We start from the raw sequence: 24,807 nt of genomic DNA, 5'->3' as shown, positions 1-24,807 counted from the left end.
CTTGGTAGGGACATTAGGAACTGAGAGACATCAGGAAAATACCCGGGATGTGGCTGGGAAGCTTTCCAGTTTGAGAAGCATATTGTCATGACTCACTTTGTTGTACCACCCATGTGGCAAAACTTCCGAGTCCTCCCAGCTATGCTGAGTTACTGCCTGGTCCTCAAATTAAAAGCAAGAAGCACTGTGATTCTTCGCCTTTTTTACATGTTTTCTCACTGTAGATTAGTCTTTTGTCATCTTTGTGCATGACTACTGTGAGGAAGGATGCCTGGGATAGGCAATAACAACCACAGGATGAGCACAACACACAGACAGCTCTCTCCAGTGCAAAGAAGCAGCCTCACAAATCTATAAGCTTCTCAATTTTTTCCTAATCTGCAGTTTTCTGGGGTGATTGGACTAGTTTTGGTAAAAAAAAAATGTTCACCTGACAAAACAACTACAAACTATTGCTCATGAAAGCTGAGGTGATGCTCTCCACTTCAGTGAGTGGGAAAGGTTCTCAAAGGAGTTGTGATTAAGAATTAGATTACAGGCAGTACCCTGACTGATGATTTGGGCTCACTGGTTCAGTAAGGTCCTCTCCTAAAGGAGCCACTTTCTCTACTGTACCCTTGTACTCAGAAGACAAATAGGGAGAAAGGGTCAAATGCCGGCATGGTCTTGGGGAAATAAGCATGAGAAAGAGGAAGAAAGAATAAACTAAGAAAAAATTAAGACAGAGAAGCTGAAGCGTTGAGCTCTGCCTGTGGTCATCCAATTTGTGGTATTTAGACACCATAATTATAAATGATCCAAAAGAAAAGCAGTTTCTAGAAATTTACAGAAGAACGGGGCTAATGGATGTACTGAGACACACAGATGATCCCGCAGAAACAAGTCATGGGTGAAATGGAGCATGTTCAGAGAGGTCCAGTACAAAAACAAAAGGAAGTTGTGAGCTCTCCCTGGAATGAAAGAATTAGGGATGAAGGACAATGGAAGGTCTGTAAAGAAAAATTAGAGTAAATTGCAACTTGAAGAAAAAAGAGACAAAATTATCTTAACACTTAGGTTAATAGACAGAAACTCAATGATACTCATTGTTGAAAAACAGTCAACATGTATCTATGGCATTCAGAGTTATGTTCAGACAGGTAGCTGATAAGCAGATAAACTTGTATTTGTATATAGTAGCAACAAAATATAATAACCTGGAAATTCTTTTTTTTCCTGCCACAAGCAATAATACTTATATTCTCACTAACAATTATATTTACAGATATTACATTTCTTATACAAAGAGACACGTATTTCAAGCAAATAAACTCCAAACTCAGAACATGCTGTATAACAGAAATGGTGTTACATAAGTTAGAGGTAAAAGAAAAATCATAGTTCCATTCAAAAAAATGCTGTGATACACATTCAAGTTTATACACTTCAACTGATTAAATTTAATTTCTCATGCAGCATTTTAGGACACTCCAATTTCTATAAATACAAGCATATAGATTAACACTTTGAAATATCTTTTTCTTGTACCATACTTTCATTTTGTCACATTACTGGGTTTTAATTCAGTATCAGAATGATATTTACTAACACCTCCTAAGGACGCTGAAAGATACCTAAAGCAAGCTACTAGGAAGCGAGAGGCTGCATTTTTCTTACAGTAATGGTCAAACTGCTGCTGCTCAGTGTTCAGCTCTGGTGACCAGACTTTAATAAAAATAAAAGTTACTGAATTTGGAGAGCGAGCAACAATGATGTCTCATAATCTGGGAATCATGCCTTGCAATGAAACATTAAGTGCAGGCCAGTGTTTTTAACAAAGGTTAGATGAGAATTGACCTTGTCTCTCCAGATAATAACCCATCCTCTGCTAAAAGAGCCTATTACCAATGTCAACAAGTTCCTTCATTTGGCAGTGCAAGCATTAAAAAATCCAGGTAGCTGTAATGTGAAGGCAGCAGTATCCAAACTGGAACTATGAGCAAATTTTACCACTGACACCAGCTGTTACTGGAACAGCTAAGAAATCAACAAATAACTTTAATCATATTGAATTTTCTTTTCTACTTTTTGATGCAGTCCCATAAAGGCAGGGCATCCATGACAACAGTATTTTATAGTCAGTAACAAAAGGTCAGACAGCCACCAAACTGTCTGATCTCAAGTGTAATAGTGTGATTCTTGCCCCTCAAAAAAGACATAAATTGAGTTTCTGAAGCCTGGTTTCTGAAGCCACTACATATCAGTAGCTACAACCTTATCAACCAAGTTAATACTAGTGCAAATTAATATATAAAATCCCTCTTGATTTTTTCTGACACATTTACTAGCTATAAATGAATGGGAAACATAAGATACTTAAAATTTCAAAAGTTTAAGGCTGTAATAATGCCTTAGGTTAACTGCAGTTTGTTACATTAATTTATGAAAAGCTGAAGTAAAACTGAAGCAGAAGAATGTATTTAGTAAGTTATGTTTCATCAATACTCCTCTTCATCCTTCACAAAGCCCTGGAAATAGGCATTGCTGGGTGCATATTGGAAGAATGTCCAAGACACTGACTTTAAATGATCTGTCTAAAAGGTCACATAATACTTGTTCAAATGAGACAACAGCCTTTGAAAAATCAGATGTCATCTGACACTATTATGCCTATGAGCATCCTGTTTCCTACTCATAACCACAAGGACTTCATTACCAAGCTGTGCAAATTGTGCATTACCATTATTTTTTCCATTTATCACAGAAACCTGTCCTCATATATCCATGTACAAGGGATTTGCTAATAGCTAATCTGCTGTATACTGCAGTTAAGCAATTGTAAACAAAACACAAATCAACTAACATTCATTGTAAATATTCTGCAATTCCTCCTTTGCCATTTTTATCTGAATGGCAAATTTTGATTCTGCAGTTAAACACCAGGACACAAAACTGGAAAGGCTCTCTCTCTTAGGCTGTCTCTTCCAAATCCCTCAGACTGGTTGGCTGTTTCCAAGCTAAATTTATCTTTATTGCACTTATGTAAGTACCAGCTTTATCCTTTTCTTCCTCTCCCAAGTTTGCTTCCTGCAGTAATTCTGAAGAGATGTTATATCTCCTCTCAGCATCCGTTTTATTACACTAAGCAAGCCAAGCTGTCTTGGCCCTTAGTAAGAAATGCCCTCTTCTCCCCATTGTCCCTGAACTCAGTCCAAGAAAAATGTGGTTGTTCTGTACCATGGAGACCAGAACTGTACAAAGTTTTCCAGAAGAGATGCAACTACAGCCTCATTGGTCACATGCCTAGTACACTGAGAAATTTTCTCTTCCCCTCTTCAATAACCAGCGATATGCCATTTAAGAGCAAATACTGTTGCTATTAATCTCTACATGAGTGACCTCTTTGCTCATTTTTGGGCTGTTCCATTTCACTGCAAATCAATTCTGTGCTGCTCAAGGTCATCCAGCTTGCCTCTCCGATACTCTGATTTTCCCATTCATGAGCAATGAACTTCAGCATTGTTGAGTGCTGCAAAAACCACTAAAATGCTACTCTGCAGATTGTTCTCTGGCCCCTAAAACACCCCAAAAATAAAACTGACTATGACATTACCTTTTAGAAACCTTTTAGGATTAGCAAGCTGTCCCTGGCTGGATAGTCCCTTCTGCATTACACTACCTGACCTTTGACAGTCGTGTACCATCCAAGCATAAGGGACAGTTTCCTGCATTACACTGGGTGAGATGCTCCTCTGAGGTCCAATTACATCTGTTAGACAGCACTTCCTTCCATTCCAGGCTATCCTTCAGTCTGGAATGAGTTTCTTTGATAAAGAGATGTGTAGTTTTATTCCTAAATTCCTGCATGCTTAACCACCTTTTTTGCTGACGAGTGCCCTGTAAGCATTCTAGGTCAGACTTAGGAGTGTGAAGGTGCCCTGGCCACTCTCCTGCCATTGATGCTATAGGCTGCCAGCCATTCACCATCTCTGTGTGAGCCCTGGCTCACCTTACAGCAATCCAGGGATGCAATCCAGCTAAATTACACTTACACTGCATCTGCTCCTCACTCCCTTTCTATTCCTACTGCATGTTAAGCAGACCTGCTTTCAGAAGCGACTCTTGGTGCCTTATGGTCTGCAGTGCCCATCTTTTGGCAGTGACAGTGGAGCAGTCTGAAGGCAACTGGGGTCCTTGCTCACCTTGGGTCTGTGTCTAAGCACACTTGGGCCATGGTGGCATCCCCGTTTGCAGGGCTTGCTGGTCCCCCTGCAATGCCCCATGCTGGCTCTGCCAGGGCAGTGGGAAGCAAATATCCAGAGGAGTCCTGGTCAGGGTGATGCTTCACATCAAAGTGGGAAAAGAGCTTGGGAAGAGTCATCCCATGAGCCAAAAACTTGATGTCAGGTCAGTGCCTAGTGCCCTTGTGAGGACTTTGGTGAACTCCTGCCACACTGACTGGCAGGGTTTTGGAAGCAGCCTCCCTGGTAATAGGTGACTCTGCCCTGGGCAAAACTGAAAAGCTGATACTTCACTTGCCCTGTAGTGTCCAGGTGGGCAAAAAACTCTTTCAGAGTTAACAGAAGGCAGTGACAGCTGGTTATTTCAGGTCCTCCTTCTTGGTGTGACTCATTCCAAATGGTAATGTACTGAAAGGCCCCAGTACCAGGGATAGAAGGAAAAATATTAATGAGAGAAAGCCTCCTAGGAGCAAGCTATTAATTTTCTAACTTCTTTCCACTTGGGTTTCTACACATTTTTTATAGCTTTAAACATGGTCCATAATCACAGAAAAATAATCATTAACAAATACAATGTAATTTCATTTAATATTCCAAGTTTTCCATTGGAATATTAAATGAATAGGATGTACAAAGTGCTCGGACATGCACACTTACATCTTCAGACGTGATTTGGGAGAAACATGGAAGCAATAATAATAATAATAATAACAAAAAACTCTAATGGAGCTCAGCAAATTTAACTCTGAACCGGAGGACACAATGTAGAAGGGTACTGGTAAGGGACATTAGCTATCCTAGCAGTAATCCCAGCCTATTGATTTTTTGTGAAGGATCCATTTGTTTTTGAGCTCTCTGTCAGAGGATGGTGTTTAATTCTGCAGTAAGCATGCAGCAGGACCATGTGTTATGTTTCACAGATAATGCAAAACAAAGCAATTTGTTCACCCTCCTGCTTTGACTGGAAGGCATTGCATTTTCTCGGACAACAAAAAAGGACTGCTATCCAAGCTTTCTAAGATGTTCAATAACCATTAAAATAGAGAAAAAACCTAATATTTGAAGAATAAAATAACTCTTTTCTCGTAGCTTTTCCAGGTTTTTGATGTGATCAAAAGCAGTTAATTTACTGCACACAGCACAGGATACTGCTGACTGGGGATTTTGTTTAACATGAGTTTCATCAAAGAGCTAAATTAAGGAAAAATCCAAACTATTCCAACTGAACTTCCAGATCCAGATCTATTCCTCAGAAACACCACTGCTGTTAAAGCTAAATACAAGTACTTTAGGAGCAGTTAAGCTTCTCATTTATCTTATGTATAATTTTGCAAATATCAATTGTGAGCGATACTATGAGTAAAGACCAGGTAAAGAGCACCTTACATTTGCCACCTTTTGCAAACAATCTAACAAAATCATGTTAACATTTCGGGATTAGTTTACCAAAAAAAATGGCCTTGAAAATCCTTCTAAACACCAAACTGAGACTATAATCTCAGGACCAGGAGGGTGTGTACTGGGCCACAATTAGTCTGTGACACATTTTATTTGAATTCTGACTAAACATAAGCATAACCAAATAGACTAAGGGTGGCTGTAAAATTATAATAGGCTTAATATTCTCAAGTGATGAAAATCAAGACAAACAGTTTAATTCAGTTTTATACTAATGACATGGAAAATGTCACAGAAAATTGAACTGGCAAAAAAAATAAAAAGAAGTTGTAAACATCATTCAATACAAAGAAAAATGGTAGGATTACCAGAGGTCAGAAGCAGTGGCAGGTAAGAAAAACAAGGTTTCACTTTAAAGAATGTAAGTGGAGAAAAAGGTACAAGCCATAAACTCTATTTGATGGCACACACGGACTCTGAAAGGAACTGGTGCCAAGAGACTGAATAGAACTAAGACAAAAAAACATGACATTAATCTGAAATGTAACACAGTGGCACGGCATGGAGGGTGACTTATGCCTGTACAAAGATCTTCCCCAGGCACAGAGATGCTCTCCCCATACCAAGGGGACACCCACTACCACAAATCACCACCAAGGGGGTACCACATCACCACAAACCACCATCTCCCAGGGAACATGGGCACAGGTAGGGCTTCTCCTCACTGGCAGGGATGTGTGAGGATGTTTTGCACCTTCCTATGGGTGCAGAACAGGGTTATCCTCAGAAAAAAGTGATGTTTGTGGGTGCAAGCAGCTCTTCTGGAAACTGAAGATGGGTATTCTCAAGACAACAGGCACAGTAAGGTTCATACTGCATGGATGTGATATCAGTATTGATATAAATTGCAGAAGTAGCTACATACCCCATCTGTGGAGATGCCAAACCCCTGTCATCCTGGCCCTGCAGTGCTGGTATGCACAGGCCAGGCAATTCAGCTGCCCACCTCCATCAGCAATGCAGGCTTATGAGGAGAAAGCACTGGGGAGGGCTCTCACACACTCTGCAGAAAGACCTTGTTCTATGGTATAAAAACTCTTGAGCATTTCCTGAACATCAGACAGTATTTTTAAAGTACCAGACCCACAGACTGTTTACAGCCCTCCTGGCTACCTTGTCCATCTTTGTCCAGGAGGACTAGACCTGGACTGCAGCAGCAGTAAGCTCACACTCATGCAATACTCCTAATTTCAGCAGCTGCTATTACAAACTTTGTCTCTGCTTTTAATCTATTCCTTAATGCATCTGGAAAATGTACCTGAACCAGCACTGAGCTAGCACTGTCAGCACACAAAGTTGCTGCTAAGGTGAGAAAACAGTGTTTATTTTCACATACTTCTGACAGAGATAAATTATATGTATAGGGAGCAGAGTGTCCCATTTCTGCTGCCTTACATTATCTTCTCTGAGTTGGTCTTTTTGCTCTCTCTTCAGAGATAAATAATGCCAATTTTTCTGTATCAACTCATGCATATGCAAAAAGAGGTGGCAGGCCTGAATAAGAACATGACTGATGCACTCAGGTTCTTTCCTAACCATCAGCAGAAGATAAGCACACAAGACCTTGTCTGTACCATGCCTGCTTAGAGGAGAGGCGGCTCAGAGATGAATACACACATGTAAGTACAATGCACATTGGGAAATAAGATCTCATTTCCAATCAGGCACAAAAGTTCCACCTCATCTGTAAAAAAACAGCAATTGCTTTGTGCTTGGTTTAGGTTCCCACACCAACAGAGCATTCCCAATTTTCTGTAGAGAAAGCAAAGTTTTCAGCAGCCTATTTCTATCACTAGTGGCCTCTTCAGCATGCAACACAAAGCACACAGAGCAGTCAGACTACTTGTCCACATGATGCCCAGGTTCTTTCAGGATTTTTTTTTTTGTTTCAAGTTTATTGAAACAAAATAAAAAAAATTGGCCAGACCTTGGTGTGAGATAAATTTTTTCAATCCCAAGGTGTATTTTTTCACCCTGTCCTACAACAGAGGAAAAATTAGCCTCATACTTTCTAAGCTGTTTTCTCAGGTTTCAGGGTTTTTTCTAAGTATCACTTTTCTTTCCTCAAAGATAAAATTATTTTTCAAACCTACCTGTAATTCTGCAAACACTGAATTCCAGGTCTCACAAATGCTGTTAACAGTGTCACTCACAACGTTGTCAGGAGTTACAAGAAAATGAAAGAAAAGATGACCTCCATGTAATAACTTCTGGGCTACATCTATATTAAGTGGTAAAATGAGGCAGAGATTGATCAGATACGGTGTGACTCATTCAGACACAACTATTACCCTGTAGAACAGAGTGGCCACAAGAAATTGCGCATTAGAAAGAGCCCAGGGCCTGTGCTAGCTCCAAACTAGCCATGCTAAAAATGTGATGGGTGTAAACAATCTTGTGCCTATGCCTTGATTTACATACATCCCATTGAAAAGTCTCTGCTGACAATTCTGGATACATAGATTCCTTATTAGAGGGTCTGATCCTGCAAGAGTGTGCCTTTAAGCTCCATGGCTGGACAACAACAGTGCCAAGAATCAGGAACACAAAATTAGACAATATAGTGCCCGATTCCTACAGTCTAAGGAAAAGTTTATTACTGTTTTTCACAAAACATGACCTAAGGACAAGATCAGGACAAAAATATTGATTAAAAGGAAGGATTTTTATAGCTGCCAAGATCAGAAGTATTATTTAAAAAAAAACAGGCTTCTTCAGGTTGGGAAAGGGACCTGGAAAATAAGTTTTATCTGCCACAAAACACCATTTTGTACAATTAAGCTATATTGCTGAAAAAAAACTATTAAAATTAAAAAAAAAAACCTGTTATTAGTGGTCACAGAAAAATTGGCTGTTATTTGATTCTGCTGAAAATGATCTAACAAGAAGATATACTAATTCCATGTACCTAAAATCTATTTTCAGCTTTCAGTGCTACAGATGAGTTGCAAAATCTGACCCTGTGTTGTTACAGGCTCAGACTTTCTCTAATTAAGCTCTGACTAGTTATCAAACTGACAATTGAGGAAAACAGAACTGAATTTTTCTTGGTATTACAAGAGATAGGAAATATGGGGGTTTTTTTTGGCACGCCATTTATGTTCAAAATCAGTTCAATATGGAGAGAAATCTGTGGGTTGAAACAGAGATGAGGCTGCAGGCAAAGAATGATGAAGAACCCAAGCCCTGGGCTGGAGGAGGTGTTCAGTTCAGTAGCACAAAGCTCAGCAACATGCTGAGTTATTTTATGTAACAGTGCCATTTAGCCAAAAATTTTCAACTAAGATTTATCCTATCAAGTCTAAAAAAATGACAGGAACCCTGCAAGTAATAAAAGATGTGCGTGTAAATATACATGTGTAAGAGCAAACCAAAACCACTCCGCCATGTGTGTCACCTATTTTATTATGAAGACATGCATGGACTTTATTGAGTGCTCAGGGCAAAACCAAAGGCTGTAAATTTAATAAAGATGCATGCATACAAAACACAATTTGCACAGCACCATGACTGTCTTTGGAAATGTGGTGAAGGCTGTGAAGGCTATTGAAGCCAGAACCACTGTGCTGAGCAAACAAGAGCAGCAGCCTGAGAGCAAACCAGCTTCCCCAGCAGGGAGGAAGGACAATCTGATGACCTGTGCCGGGGGCTACAGAGTCAGACCCAAACTAAGCTTTGTTAAAAGGAAGTGTGGAGATCCCTAGTGCTCCAGTCATCATTGCCACCTAAGAAGGAAGGCAGGGATGAGAACAGCAACAAGCTTTCTCACACCCACCAGACCAGCTGCTCAGTGTGGTGTGAAGCTGATTTTTGTCCTTTCACTTTCCTGGTTTGGAACCTGGGATTGCTGTTCGCTATTCTCTAGGCATGTAATTTCTAACACTAGAGAGGACCCAGGTAAATCTGGCAGGCACAGGGAAAGTGAGCATCCAAATGAAACAGCACAGCAGACAAACCCCTTTGCTCATCAGTCTTGCTCTGACCATGCAGCCCACCCTGCTGGCAGTGTCCCAGACTGGAAGCTGGAACACCACCTGATTCTCTTGTGTCTTTTAGAAGTCAATTTTGTGAGATTTTACAATTGATGTACCTATATTTGAGGTGAGAAGGTCTCAGGCCGTAAGCAGGTGTTAGGGCACTGGTGGAGCCTGGCCTGGAGGCCAGCACTCTCCCTTAGGTCATGATGCTGCATCCAAACCCATGGAAATTGCAACTGCATGCACAACCATCTTCACTGAGGACATGCAAAAATCACTGCATGGGTATTACAACCCAACACAAGGAAGGTCTGCTGTGGAAAGATGCAACCTAATGTGTTTCTGGATTACATGCTGAATGGAAGGAGGAGCCTAGGAAACCTGGGAGCCCAAAGATGGACTGAGTTGACAAAAGAAAGCCCATTAAAGGACACATTCCCAGTGTTAGGGTAGACAGGCTGGCAATTGCCATGCAGACCTGCCTAAGAAGCATAACCTGACAGGTGACACTGATGCCAAAATGATTTTTGACAATAACACCACCCATAACACAGCCCTGGTGATGCCTGAACCCCCAGACCCAGAGAGACATTGTAAAAAGTTAGGAGAATCTGGGGTAGTTTTGATATGAACATCAAAAACTCTGAGAGGATTAAATAGCTTGATTTTCGGGATAAGATTAAAAGCTAAATATGGACATCATTGCTTGACTAAGCAAAAAGCAAAGAAGCATGAAAGCACACTGCAAATATCTAAAAAATGTCTTTCAACAGTGATGTATTAGTCCATCGTTAAATATTCTGTATGTGCTTGTTATATTTAAAAATTATACTAGATGATCAAGTAATGAATTTACAATACAGAAAATTCTTGTCCTGAAGGAAAGTTGACTGAATCACTTCGCATCAGAATTCTAGGTTTGTCTGCATTAGACATTACTGGGGAAAAAAAAAAAGCCTAAATTTAGATTCAGTAATCTTAAAACAATCAGTATCATCTGATCCAGAGATGTAAGTAGTCTACAGCAGTTACAGCTGCTGCAACAAACAAGGCAAAGATTTATTATGTAAGCAATTAAACACCCATTATACACAATGCATTGTGTTCCCTGGCTTGCCAAGAATGGCAAAAACACACTGAACAGTGCTAAGGCTGAAAGAGACTCTGCAACCCAAACTCAGCTAGAACAGTACAAGAGCAGGATTGTGCTGCCAGGCTTTGCAAGGTGCTGACACACAGTCAAATAAATAGTATTGGAGGAGCACAGAACATGAAGTTGTGCCTTCGAGCCTCTCCCTACACAAGGCTGTGAAGACACGCAATCCTTGTTTTGACTTAAAAGACAACTTGCAACCAACACCTGCTGTGATGGATTTTCACAAGTTCCTCAGTGCAGCTGGAGGTCTAGCATGTTTCAATGCACCATACCACTTTTGGTATTTGCTTCTGACAGACTTCCAGAGGAAGCAGACTGACTTCCTACTCTTCTCCAACACAGTTGGTACACTTAAATTAAGCTGCGCACCTTCATCTTCTGTAGAAAATCTAGAGCAGAGGCTGCTCAACAGGAATAGGGCCTGGGAATAACTGGCTATTTCCTATTCCCTTGTGGCCACGGTAGTAAGTCAGACTAGTGTTGCCACACTGAAGAACCAGAAGTTAATTAACACTTTGTTGCAGCATTGCAATAGAATTAAACTTTTTATAGAATCAAGCATAGCCCCTCTCTTCTCCCAAGAAATCTTTCATTTTAACTAAACTTTTAGGAAACAGGAAACACCCTCCAGGTTTACCAAACCAAGTTCTTCATGTTACGAACATTTCACATGCCAAAATTCTTCAACTGTTGCTGAAGTGGAAGCAAAGGACAGAAGATGGATTTACAGAGACAGCATTACATCCTCAAGTCAATGGTCTAAAACTGTCCAGCTTTTCAAACAAATAGCTCATGTGATCGACAGGTTAATAATGAGTGCTGTTAAAAAAGTCTGACAGTACAAACTCACTTCATGCTCATGCATACTGATGTGCTGTTTGGGATTAGTTAACAGGGGAGAATGGTTGCATTTACCCTCCTCTTTAGTGCAGACACAAAAGAGGATCACAAGTCTACCAGCAGCACTGACTGGGTGTTTATGTTGGCTCAGTTTGCTACTGCATTGGCCATCTCCTCTTCTGGTGTCTTCTTAATGGTCAACTCCAAGAAGACAAATTAGCTATGAGGCCTTTCTATGTCTTCTAACAGAAACTGAATTAAAGCTGTGACTGGTTTGTCCCTTCTACAGTGTCAAAACACCAGCTCCAGGATATTTATATTTTCTGCTTATTTGCACAGACATGGGAAGCAAAGACAGTGAACAGGGTGGTCTTTGCCTCCTCCCAGGTTATGCTCATTATGGCACATAAAATGTACCCCTCCATTTCATGCACTATGATTTTTGGTGTTGGATCCAGCCTAACTTTCTGCTACCTACACATTTGTAATGTTAATTAAAAATGCTGCTTTACTCCATGAGAAAGCTGTCCAACACACCTGGTAAGTAGAATTATGGATTTTAATACTGGCAAACTCTAAAAAAAACCTTAAGTATTAAATCGTTTTAAAAACGAACTGATTTACCCAGAGTAGTTTTAATAAAAAACATCTTAAATATCTTCTATCCATTTTCTAATCAAAATTAATTCTAAAAGTTCCTAGACTACTAGGAATCATTGATTTGTTTCCCTAATTAAAACAACTACATAAGAGTTTCCCAAGTTTGGGAACGGGTTTAATTTCTTACTTGTCCAATAGAACAATTTTGCTGCAATCTGTATCACGAACTCTGGCTCACTGGAAGTCTGATTTTCTTGTACTCCATATTTTTGTTTAACAGAGATTTCTTGACTATAACTGACATTTGAAGAACAGGGAAAAGATTAGCTTTCATACTGAATTTTTTTATGCAGCTAGGCTGGTTTCAGCTAGACTGGAGTTAATTTCTTCTCAGTAGCTGTTACAGTGCGGATTTGGAAAGAGAATGGTGTTGGAAACACACAGATTTAGGTTTTTGCTAAGCCATGTTTATCCTAAGTCAAAAACTCTTTTTTTCTCTCCTAGTCTTATGCTGGGAAAGAGCTGGGACAGCTGACCCAAACTGACCAAAGGGATATTACGCAGCACAGAACATCACTTTTTGTTTACTGTTTATTATCATCACTATTACTGTATTTTACTTTATTTTCAATTATTAAACTGTTCCTATGTCAACATACAAGTTTTACTTCAATCCTCCTCCCCATTCCACCATGCTGGAGAGAGGAGGGGCATGAGTGAGTGGCTGTGTGGTGCTCAATTTCCTTCTGGGATTACACCACAACCGCATAAAAGCAAACAGGGCAGATGATTTACTGTGAATCTTCATACATGCCCTCACTTAGTCAAATACAGTGGCAAGATCATGGCCAGCTGCTATGATACCATAGCTCCCTTCATTCAATTAAAATACTGAAGTCACTGTTCTACCAGTACACACACCTTCCAACAACTGCAACATTCCTGTAACTCTAATCTGCTACTCTTACATGCCATGATCTCATTGCTAATATGAATGTGTGCTTCTTGCAATTTGCACTTTCCAATTTACTTCTGCTGCATTTTGCAAGAAATCATCGTCATACTGAATAAGGCTTGTGAGTCTCTGATAGTTTTTGTCTAAGGGTAAGTAACCCTCTTGTACTGCATATGATGATCTTCCCCTGTTGGTGTCTTTTGTTCCTCTAACTTACCTGGAAATAAGTGGAAATTTCCTCTCGGTCACTAATTTCCTCAGGAATTCTTTAAACAGGTAAGTTCTGACTGCAGGAAATGCAATTCTGCAAAATCTAAAGCCATCCTAAATGAACCTAAATGCCTCTAAGTTTTGCTAGAATCAATTATTTGAGACAGGACAGGATACTGGATTTGAAAATAAAACATTTGTGTTTGTACAGTCCTTTGAAGGTGACAAGTGCTTCATTTCCTCATTCTTGGCCACCACCATGAGTTTGGTAAATTCTCATCCAGTGAATAGCACATGACTGGAGTTAAGATGTAGCATTTTCAGCAGGAATTGGAGATTAGCAGAACTACTGCTATGTTAAGACAGATCAATGACAACATGCTGCGAAGAAGCCACACTTTAACTGAGCTGTCAGCAAATCAAGGACAGAGGAGAGCAAATGGCCAGTTCTCCCTCATGTTGTTCAAACAACAAAACTGCCAGGCACACATGCTTGCAGCTGAGAAAACACAGGCATTAAGGTCTATTTTCCTTTCTGATTAAAACAATTGTTTTATCAGTTGAAGTCTGACAGCTTCCAGGAGCTTCTGTGTGTTTATATGGTCCCACTGCTTCTGCTATCTTCCTTGCAAGAAGGTCTGTATTTCCCTGGCCATAACTCAATTCCTCATTCACACTCCCAATCAACTCTTTTCACTTTTGAAATATATTCAAACCCAGTCCTCAAGTTCATAGCCAGAGGTTTTGCCAAAAGAGGCTGATCTAGCAAAATGATCTTACTTTTGTCTTGCTTTCCACTTGATCCATACCTGCCCTCCCTCCTTTCCTGGACAAAGTCTTCCTTATTTCAAGTCCACTTCCTCTTTAATATCACCCATCCATTTTCCTCTTTTCCTTCTGAAATATGCCACCAGGACTCTTCTGGGTTACCCAAATCCTTCCTTCTCTTCATTGCCTTGTTAAAAATGTTTCCCTATTGCCATTCACCCTCTTGAGTCCAAGTGAAACTGTATTCATGTGACTGCAAAGAAAAGGTGACAAGTGAATACCTTCCTAAGAAGGAGGGAAGGCTCCTTCTTTCATGGTGTGCATGGACCAGTTTGATACTGTTAGCCACAGCCTCTCTGTCCTTCAGTTTTGCAAATTTTCCTTTTGTTTTCAAGAATATTTGCTTGTCTGGGGCTTCACCTACCTCTCCCACCATGGCATTTTGGTGTTTCTGCGGCCTTCTCTCTCTCTGTGGACTTGACTCTTCTACTATGTGTGTTTGCCTTATCCACAAAAACCTTTATTTCTGAACTTGGACTGTATTTTACTGTCCTCCTTTGTCTTTGCTGCTGCCACTGTTTCATTGCCATTCCTGGACAATCCTATATCAGTCCTTCCCTCTAGTACTTGCAGCATCCTCTAATGCCAAGCTGGCAGGTGATTCCTCTTCTCCCTGAAACCTCTGAATTTTGAATGCCTTAAAATTAAGACACAAAACAGGGAGACTCCCAATGAAGTTTAAAATTTAGAGAGTCACGTAGCAGAAGGATTGAGACCAATCTTAGTGTCTGAGACAAGAGTAAACATGGAAGGGGCATCAGACCTTCAGAAGACCTGCCAGGAGAAGGACTCCATTGGGACCACAGCCTAGGGGATACCGGGGGACAATGCAGTCTGGGACAACTGACTGTGAAGGGCTGGGTCATGTCAGGCTTGGCTGCTCTGGCTGCAGCCCCCAGGCTGCCTGTGACTCATGTGCTGCATTCAGCTGGTGCATCTCACACTTGAAAACCTGCAGGTTTTCCCACCCTGGAGGAAAACAGACTGGGAAGACAAGACTTGGGAGTCAGTCAGTAAAGGTTTAGGGTTTTGGAAGGTGTGACAGGATGCTGAAAGCAGAAAAAGCTCTTGGGTTTGGTGCAAATGTCAGGATGAATATTTTAATTAGAAACTTTGGCTGTCTCTGGAGCAGCCAATGCTCCATCCAGACATGCCTTCTGAATCCAAGAATACCCTTTCCTTATTGCCAAGCTGACTCTCACTTTTGTTTTTTTTGTATCCTTCACTATCTTTTGTTCTGCTCTGAGCACTGGGAGAACTAGAATTTGCCAGCCTAACACACTGCATTGCTTTTCTACCATGCCACCTTCCTTTCTTCATCAAACTTTCCTGAGGGACAGGTTAGGTCCTGTGAATTAAGCAGCAGGTTGAGGATTGCTGGACACTCAGGAGCCCTTATTAAATGGAAAGCATTCCTCCTCCCCATATAAAATTACTCTGAAATACTCCATGTCTCAAGATACACCAAGAAGTAATATCTCTTTTTAACATGCTGTCATCTTATGTTGGTGTTTAAAAAATTTAACATCTGCCAAAATAAAAACAAAAAATTAATTTTGCATAGATAATCTCTTAAATTTCCTGCTTATGTGAAGTTGGAGAAGTAACGTTAAAGATTTTGAGCAAGCCTTATCTAATTAGAACCTAGGACTTAATTACTTCTCTCCTGAAAGATGAGCCTCTGGGAGATAATTTTATGAGGATAGTATGCCTTGAGCAAAACACAGAAAATAGTTTTCTGTCAAAACTGAAGAAAATGGAAGTTTCATCATATAGATTGTTAACTGTTTTGCACATGGGTTGTATTTATAAAAAGTCAGGCAACCAAAACTGAAATCAGAGAAAGTAGCAGAAGAATTGACAAAAGGTCACAATTAAGTTCTTCCTTCTTCATTGTGAAATCTATTTCATGTTCAATCACTTTATTAACCAAGACATGCCAGGCCACTTCACGCCCTTTCTTTTGTACTCCCAGCAATTTACTGGGATTCCTTCTGTGGATTATCTAATAGCAGGGAAAGTACAGATGCACCATTATCACTCCTGTTGTCACATGAGATATATTACATGGAGTTTGAGGCAGAGTATTTTGTCCCGGATGCAGAAATGAATTATCTGTCCATTCAGTGAAACAACTGACAAGCTAAACCAGATGTACAGCAGCAGACTCCTGCACCATCCAGGCTGGCTTCAGTTTAGAATTAATCATTCCTTATGATCTTTATGGATCTGTATTCCCACTGGTGAGTCTTTTTATGATCGTGTTAACTCTTAAGGGCATTTATTTATTGACTTATTTTAAAAAAACCCTTAAGCCTGCTGCTGCACTACTTGTGCAGACAAGTGTAGTAAAACACAGGGAACCAGTCACTTAATTCAGAGTGATAGCAATGAATACAAGTTCAGGATCAGCTTCTTATTTTTCTCATTTTCATTTTCTGATTGCTCTTCCAATTTTGTTTGTTTTCTTTGGAGCTTAACAGGCAAGTATTAAACAGTTTAAGCCTAGAATTTGAGCAAACTTTGACTGGTCAATATTCTTTGCATGGGAAAGTAAATTTTATTGTGTTTGTGACTATGCTCTCTTTTCAATCATAGGTGTGGTGACCTATATACAGAGAGTTTAGCAGAAAGCTATTCCCTGTAAAATTTCACATATGGATCCAAACTCAAAGTTCCTCCCTCCTCCATTCCATTAATTTTTTATGGCTCCCTTATCCAAAAAACTTGATTTTTAAACAAGCCAAAACTACTTACGATTTAACACCTTGATATTTTGATGCATAAGCTTATCTTGGGACAAATGCTCTTATGTGCTCCTGTTTAATACCACGTGTATGTATGTAAAAAAGATGTACATGTATCCTTACACCTTTATAGACATGCATGTTTGTACATATGCATATGTTCCTAGATTTTTTGGTAGTCTTTGTTTCCAATAATGATTTTAGTCAAAATTCCAAAGTATGGATTTCATTTAGGATTAATCAAGCAATTAGTACAGCAATAGGAATTTATTGCATAAATGTATAACAAATATGTGCCTTTTACAATAAACTTAAAATAATGTTTCTAATTAGCAAATGGAATCCAACATTTTCTAGCTGTCTCATTAAAATGAAATTAGATGCACAGTTGGGAATTTTAATTCCATTCACCTTTATTGTTGAAACATGTTCCTGAATGAGTTCCTAGACTATTACACAAAATGCCCATGCAAATGAAGTTGTAAAACATGGGATTGAATCTTGCTAACACCCCTTTCCAGAATTATGACATTGAAAGAACTTCAGAAGGAAAAAGGGGATAATATAAATTTATCCTCCTCTGTTTCACAGATTTCTATGCTGTTTGTTGTGAATGATTATGTGTGACAACAAAAAAAACCCAAACCCCACAAACAAACAAAAAACCCACCACCCTAGAATACCTCAGTTCCTTCTATAACACAATTTAATATTTCTAAGGCAATTCAAGAAAAGGATTAAAAAATATTAAGGCTCTAGGTGATAACGGTAGGGAGGAGTTTAAAAAAAAATCTGCAATCACATGAGGCTCATGCCTAACAGCTGTCTAGGTCTTGCTCCAGACCATTTCTGCTCTAGATCTGTGAGCCTTAAAGAAAAGGGCGATTTTTAAAGAGGTTCAAGGGAAACAATTCTCCGTGTGGATACCCAGACCAAGCCAACAAACCTGGGGCTTTGAACGTGAAGTGTCGAGTGTAGAGAACAGCTTTGCACACCTACCTCCTCCTGCAACCAGCACACAGGAGGAGGGACTTTTTCCAGAGAGGTTAGGACACTTTTGACTCTTAGGGAATTTGACTTCAGCAGTGGGAAGTGGGACACACACAACTCCTGACTCCTGGAGTCAGGTCCACCCAGGAGCTCCCACTCCAGGGAATGCTGTAACTTGGTGAGGGAAGAGCAGATCTGGGACAGGCAGCAGCATACTGAACCTGTCCTGTGCCTTCAAGACCCCCCTCACTGCTCCCCTTCCAGCCCTCTGAGTCCCTCAGATCCACAGAGGGGAGAGCAGAGGCAGAGGTGCCAAAACACAGAAGATGAGGGAAGAGGAGGAAGAAGGTGGAGGGAGACAGGGGAGACAGCCTTGACAAGCAAAAGTTCCTAAATGCTCTAATTTGATGGTCAGACTTTATTTTTCTCCCCTGTCGCTCTCTTATATTGGGACAGTTAAATAATTACATGTATCCATATACTTTTCAACCTTATACTGTTAAAGATCATCCTTGTATCTTTTTGGTCTAATTTTCCAGAATCAGTCCAAGTTCTAATCCCAGTGAGCCCTTTCATCCTACATAGGGTGTTTACTTCCTATTGCCTTCACAAAGGCAAATGGATACAAGTGATGCAAGTCTAATTTATGTCTTCTCCAGAAAAATAATCCCTTTTAGTTTCTCTAAATAGTACTGAAATATGCAGTTAACAGAAAAACACAAGTATACAAAGATAGTGAAGGATGTTTCTGCTAAGCTCTCTGGTGCCTTATTTGTGCCTCATGTAGAGTGCTGACCTAAGTAAAAGCTTGATCTGCATCAAATGTAGTGAACTTCACTGACTTCCTTGAAGATTTATTAATGAGAGGCCAAAGAGTCGGGCTGCAAGGCTGCTTGGCTGCATGAGTAACTGTGAGAAATTTACCCAGTCATTCTGGCATGATGCACAGGAAGATGGAGCTGATCAATAAATTCCAAATCACTTATTTTCTCTGGAAAATTATCAGAGTCTGGTATACAAATAAACAACTGCCACACACAACCAAACTCCAAATACAAGAAAAAGCAATGGAATTAAGAGATTTGTGCATTTCTTGTGCACCATGTTCCAAGAAAGGCCCCAGAAGTAACCCTTTGTTGGAGAAGGTTACGAAGGGAAGGAAAAAAGGCCATGTAAAGCTCCTTAATTTAATCTCATAGAAAATACCATATGCTTTTGCATGCTTCATTAATGCTCCCTGGTTTACCAACTAGAAACACACATCGAGTCCAACCTTCAGGGGTCAGCAGTGCTCAGGATATCTCTGAACTGCACTCCAGCCACTGTGGGGACTATGGAATACTATGGAATAAGGGCTGACTCTGCTCAGAATTAATCCTGCACTTTTAGGTTGCATGGCTTGGAATCTGAAGAGCAGCTAACTGAAAATCAGCCCCCATCTCACAAATACCACCAATCACCAGGGCTCTTCTCTGAAATAAGGCAGTGGTTCATTCAGAGGATGCACTTAGAGATTATTCTTGTAAATAGATTTGCTAGATTGCAAATTCTCAGTTTACTCCCTAGTTTTGAAATTAGATAAATACATTAGCCTTTTCTGAGCTTTCTAGTGCAGAGAGTCCTGTGTCTTATGAGTGATAGCATTCACTTTTGGAAAGCCTAATACTATCAGACTATTTGTATATTCTCTGGAATAAAACTTGCTAAACGCAGCACAGTTTCTGTGGCTGCACTGAAATACAAACAGTATAAAGAAAGGCTGCTGCTTCACTCTCATTTTTATGCCCAGTGGTCTTTCATAGACTGTTCTGCCTGAATTTGAGTTTTAGTAGATTATCTTCAAATTAGAGCTCAGGATGTACTTACAATTTAATGCCTTACTCCACTAGAAGCCTAACAATTTAAATGCAAGGGAGCAAAATCTTTATAGCTTTGCTCTGTCTTGACAATGTGCTGTTTATGGACTCTTTTTAGCATACACAGGCATACATGCATGCAAAGCCAAGAGGTGGAAGTGAAATGACTCAAACAATGAATCTTTCCTGTTACAACGTTATTGCTATTCCAGGCTTTCTTATTCTTGTTAAAGGACAGTGGATTGAATAAAAAAGGAATAAGAAGTGTGATGGATAGGAAAATATAATGATGACAGTATAATAAATTATTGCTTACCATTTCCTGAGTGTTTGCAAAATCTGCCTCTTTCGAGCTACACTGCACCAAAAGCATTATATTATTAATCAGGGCAATACAAAGGAATACATATTTGTATCAAAATCTACTTAAGTGTACTGATCATTCCTGCTCCCTAAAACAAAACCAAAATAAAAACAAAAAAAAAAAAAAGAGATTTTAATCTCATTGAAACAGTACATGATACACTACTCATACTTCTGCATACACAGAGGTACATTGATATCTGATTAAAAATACATTCTGAGCCTTAGCACACTGTCTTGCATGCAGACTTTCATTGAATACATGATAAACTACTCTTTATCTGAGAATCACAGCCATAACCCCTCAAGGTATTTTTATTTGACCTCGAATGAACATGAAAAAGGGGTTCACAGAGCAGCCATTTCTTTGCTATTTCTGCAGCATCTCTCAAGGCAGTGGCAGTGCAGATTTAGTGTAGAAAGTGTTAGTGCTTCTGAAACATGTAATTAGAGTAAATCTTGAACTGAACTTGACTTTATTTTATATTTAATGACACAATCTCAAAAATACTTTGATCTGCATTAATGCAGTTGCTGGAATAAAATTACTTTCAGTCATTTAGTGTTTTGATCCCACATTTAGCTACACTATCTAGTCTTCAAGAACTGATGGTCTTTTACACTGCAAGCTGTCTCTTACCCCTATTACCCCTAGGAGACTTACCACTAGAGAGTAACATATCTTGAATCCAGGTTTAGCCACAAAGTAGTCATCAGATTTGAAGGTTATCTTTATGTGATTTGTCCTTGATGTTATTCTTGGAGGCACTTCCTTGTGTCCACACCACCGCCCTCGAATAACTGTGCTGGTCTCTGACACATCTTCCACTTCCACAAAGTCATACCTGAAAAACAGTATGAAGAATTAGTTTCTGCTGAGTCTGGTTACAGAAGGTGCTTGCAAATTGACAGGAGCACAGCTGGAGACACAAAGACATCTGTCCCCTGTTCTCCACTCCAAAACATCTGACTAAATATTACAAATGGTGGACAAGTCTGTGCACCACTAAATACACTAAGCTGCAAGCTACTGCCTGAGTGCTCAAATGACTGATTTCTGTGCTCCTGGAACATGACAGTATTTGCTACCATGTTAAAACAGCAATAAGAGGCACTTGCATGTGCTTAGTATACAGTAAGCATACACATTGCGTTTCATGTGGTGGGTAAATAATTTAGCGACCTGATAAAATATTATTTAAGGCAAGCTGCCCAACCTGAGCAGCTGCAAGCACTTGTGCACTTTGTGGTGGTTACCCAACTCCCTACAGCAGCAGCAGCAGCCACAGGAGTCTGCTCTGTTGGTCAGAGGGCTAGAGAGGGGCAGCCACTGTGCCAGGAGCAAAGGGAGGTGCTGGAGGGACACAGGGCAGTGCATGATACCGAAAGGTGCTTTTTAGGACCTCCCTTGTAGGTGGCACATTGCTCCTGAATCTTGTTTGGAAAGATTTATGTCTAGCTTTCAAGCAGGAAAGCATGCTGCCGCTCTGTGTGCTGCAGTGGGGGGACATCTGCATGCTGTCACCAGGGAAAATGCAACAGCACATCTTGTTCTGTGAAAAGTCACATCTTGGCCAGGCACCCCTGCCACAGCAGTGGTTCCTGAGCCCAAAGAGGGCACTGCCAGGAGCAGAAGGCACCAAACCCCAGGGATGAAGGGACACAGTGGCAGCACTCACTGCTCCAGTCTGTGCATTTGCCTGCTTGGGTAAAAATGAATATAAATAAATAAATACATAAATGAGTATAGTTATTGAGCTGGAGAATAAAGGGGACAGAGAATGAAGTTCTGCTTTTACTAAATCTATGACAAAATATCTGTCAATATCTTTGGAGGCAGAATTAGGCCCCACACATTGCTGCCACAGAGGCAGAGGTGATGACAAGAGGGGCAGCTTGAGTGCCATCCTCACAGTACAGCTAAGCTTTAAAACCCTGGAGGTCTTTACCAGGAATGTTTTCTATTATCAAAGCATCTGCTCCCTCCAAAGAAGGAGTTCAGGACTGTTGAGTGATTCTTGCTAGCAATGCACTGCTTCCCACCCCCAAGTCTGTGAGCCAAGCACCCTCCTCCCTGCCCAGTTGTGGCAGCTGAATAGCTCTGTAAATAACAGACCTGCTTTTCTTTTTCTGCTGAGAGCCCAAGAGATAAAAACCACAAGTACTATGTGGTTTGAGAATACCAGCTCTGCTGCTTTTATATTCACCAATGCCAAATTGCACAGAACAGAAAATAAGAGATCCACTATGACCACTTAAATCTGCCCAAACTCTGCTGAAATATTCTTTTTTTGAAGCACACCAAAATTTAGTTCCAGGTAGAAATAAACTTGTCTCAATCTCCCACTCCCTGCTGGTGATGGATGTGGTACCCAGCAGAGCTCCCAAGGATCCACCCTGGCCCCCTGGTAAGCACGGAATTGTGAATGCCTATTCCAACACAAGGGGTTGTGGTGCTCAGCAGCAGATAACCTTGTAAGCTTTGGCAAAAGCTGTCCTGCCTGGCCTCCCCATTTTTGGAGGCCAGAAGCCAGATTAAGCAGAAAAAAACAGAGAAAATCCACGGACTTTCAAGGATTATATCTGCTTTCCACAGCAGAGGCTTTGCTGCAACGATCATGGAAGTAGGCGTATTCTCAGTTGCTTCTGTGCATCCAAGGAGCCTCAGAGGCTGGGTAATTTAATTGCTTTTCAGAATCATTTCTTATCAAGTGCCTGTGGAAATGCTAACAGCACTTCTTGAACATTCTGTAAGACCTTGAATATTTCCTCTCCTTCTTCAGAAGCTCTGAAGAAATATAGCTCTGCTAAAATATACCTTTTCATTCCTCAGCCTGAATGAATTTCAATCAGGTCAGTCTTAATAGTATGCAAATTACAATAATTAGTATTAATAAAAAATTGAAAGAAAACACTAGGAAGTTTGTGGAGAAAAAAGCTTAAGGTCAAAAGCAAACACAAAAGCAAGGTAAGGTGCAGAGGTCCTGAATTACTTGTCCAGTATGCCTTCAAGCACATGCTTAGCTCTCGGCATTCATTTCAATTAAAACAGCCCTGGCTGCCTCTCTAAAGCAGCACTGCAGGAATTGCCAGGGACTGAAGCTGCAGAAGGGATCGAGTTTTGAAAAATATATTGAGCATTAGCAAAACATCCAACTGCATACAGTATTTAAAAGACTTAAAGCCATCACAGTCTGTCTGACCAAAAAATTCCTCACTCTGGAAATAATACTACCCAAACAAAGGTCTTCCAGAAACTCTAGGGTAAGTTTTACTGCAGAAAAGGATGTGATATTTCTCCAGCACTATGGATGATGGAAGGTCTTTGCTTTTCTCTGCATTTTAAATTAGCTGCTCTGGAAAAAGCAAGCAGACTGTCTTCCAAGATGCTCTCCAAGCACATAATGCCAGCAACAGCTTGACTTTCCCTCACTGTGCCACTACATTTGATGGCTTTTGACAGACAATACTTCATCTTTTTTTCCGCAGTAAATTAGCCCTCTGTTTCAAAGTTGCAATGCTTTAAGGTCAGCCACAGTTTATCCACTATGTAAATATTAACAGGCTGCTTCTGTGCGCATTAGGCTCTGAATCTGGGAAAGCGTTTGGGGTACTGGGAGGTTACTGTTGTTACTGACTCTGCTGCTGATCTTGGACCAACATCACCAGAGCAGACCTGCCAAGGAGCAGGGAAGGAGAGCCAATTTTAGGCTGCATTCTTTTATTGCTACATGGAAAACAAACCTGCGGGAATGGTTCCCTCTATCAGTAATGCAGAAAATTTAACAAAGAAAAATAAGGAAAAAAATCCATCCTGTAAAATGCCTGCAGAGATGCCAAGCCCTACAAACACAAATTAATTGACAAAGATAAGATAAGAAGAGGCTGGGTGTGCAGAAACACTAACAACCAAGTTCTGTGCATAGATAAGGTGTAAGTAACAACACGATCATGCAGAGTTGGAGGCTGAGACTTGAGCATTTCAAGTAAGCAGCATCACAGCAATCTGCCTTTTGGAGGGCATGGGAATCCTGAGCCTGTTTTCTCCCACAGAAAAGAAAGCAGGATAAAAGAAATATAAACACATGGATTTATACTGTTTTAGTGAATGCTGGCAAGATTCACCTCTGTACTTTACTAATGCAAAACAGTTTATCCACCTAGGTTAATCAACCAGATTAGCTGAGCTTAAGGTCACTTCTGCTTAAAAGGGGAACCAAAGCCACCGGGATATGGTAGAGCAGGCTTTAACAGATTTACAGACACATCAGCATGCATCAGTACACTGATATTTGTGGACCTACATTTGAAATTTTTAAAAGGAATTGTACCAGTGAAGAGTAAAAATAAAGATAAGCAAGTAATTTGAACATAATTCTATTTTTCAATACATTTTTATCTGTCCCTCACATCCCAATATAAATGCTTACCTACTCACTCAAACCTTCTAGAGCCCTTCACCTACTGAAAAAGACATTTCTTGCCTGGCTGAAATGTGGCAGAGGTGATAGAGGACAAAATCCTATTAAAGTAGCACCTATGTTGTTAGATAGCTGGATTTGAGCATACAAGTACCTTGTGCTTAAAATGTTATAGAAGGACTAAAA

General features: G+C 40.2%; 1 protein-coding gene across 4 annotated transcripts in view; it reads right to left on the bottom strand.

The window, feature by feature from the left end:
• The window catches only part of PDGFD (platelet derived growth factor D), a 137,589-nt gene that overhangs the window by 33,419 nt on the left and 79,363 nt on the right, over positions 1-24,807 (bottom strand). For 2 of the 4 annotated variants that reach the window (XM_058045207.1, XM_058045208.1), the window contains exons 3-4: positions 20,865-21,045; positions 20,154-20,195 (exon numbers count right to left, since the gene is read on the bottom strand). In XM_058045207.1, the coding sequence (XP_057901190.1) occupies positions 20,154-20,195; positions 20,865-21,045 (223 nt within the window). The remainder of the gene's footprint in view (positions 1-20,153; positions 20,196-20,864; positions 21,046-24,807) is intronic. The other 2 variants (XM_058045209.1, XM_058045210.1) reach the window with 1 other exon arrangement.

The sequence above is a fragment of the Melospiza georgiana genome, chromosome 2, assembly GCF_028018845.1.
Source record: "Melospiza georgiana isolate bMelGeo1 chromosome 2, bMelGeo1.pri, whole genome shotgun sequence".
Lineage (NCBI taxonomy): Eukaryota > Metazoa > Chordata > Aves > Passeriformes > Passerellidae > Melospiza > Melospiza georgiana.
The sequence above is the reverse complement of the archived record's forward strand: the minus strand, read 5'-3'. Positions and strand labels throughout refer to the sequence as shown.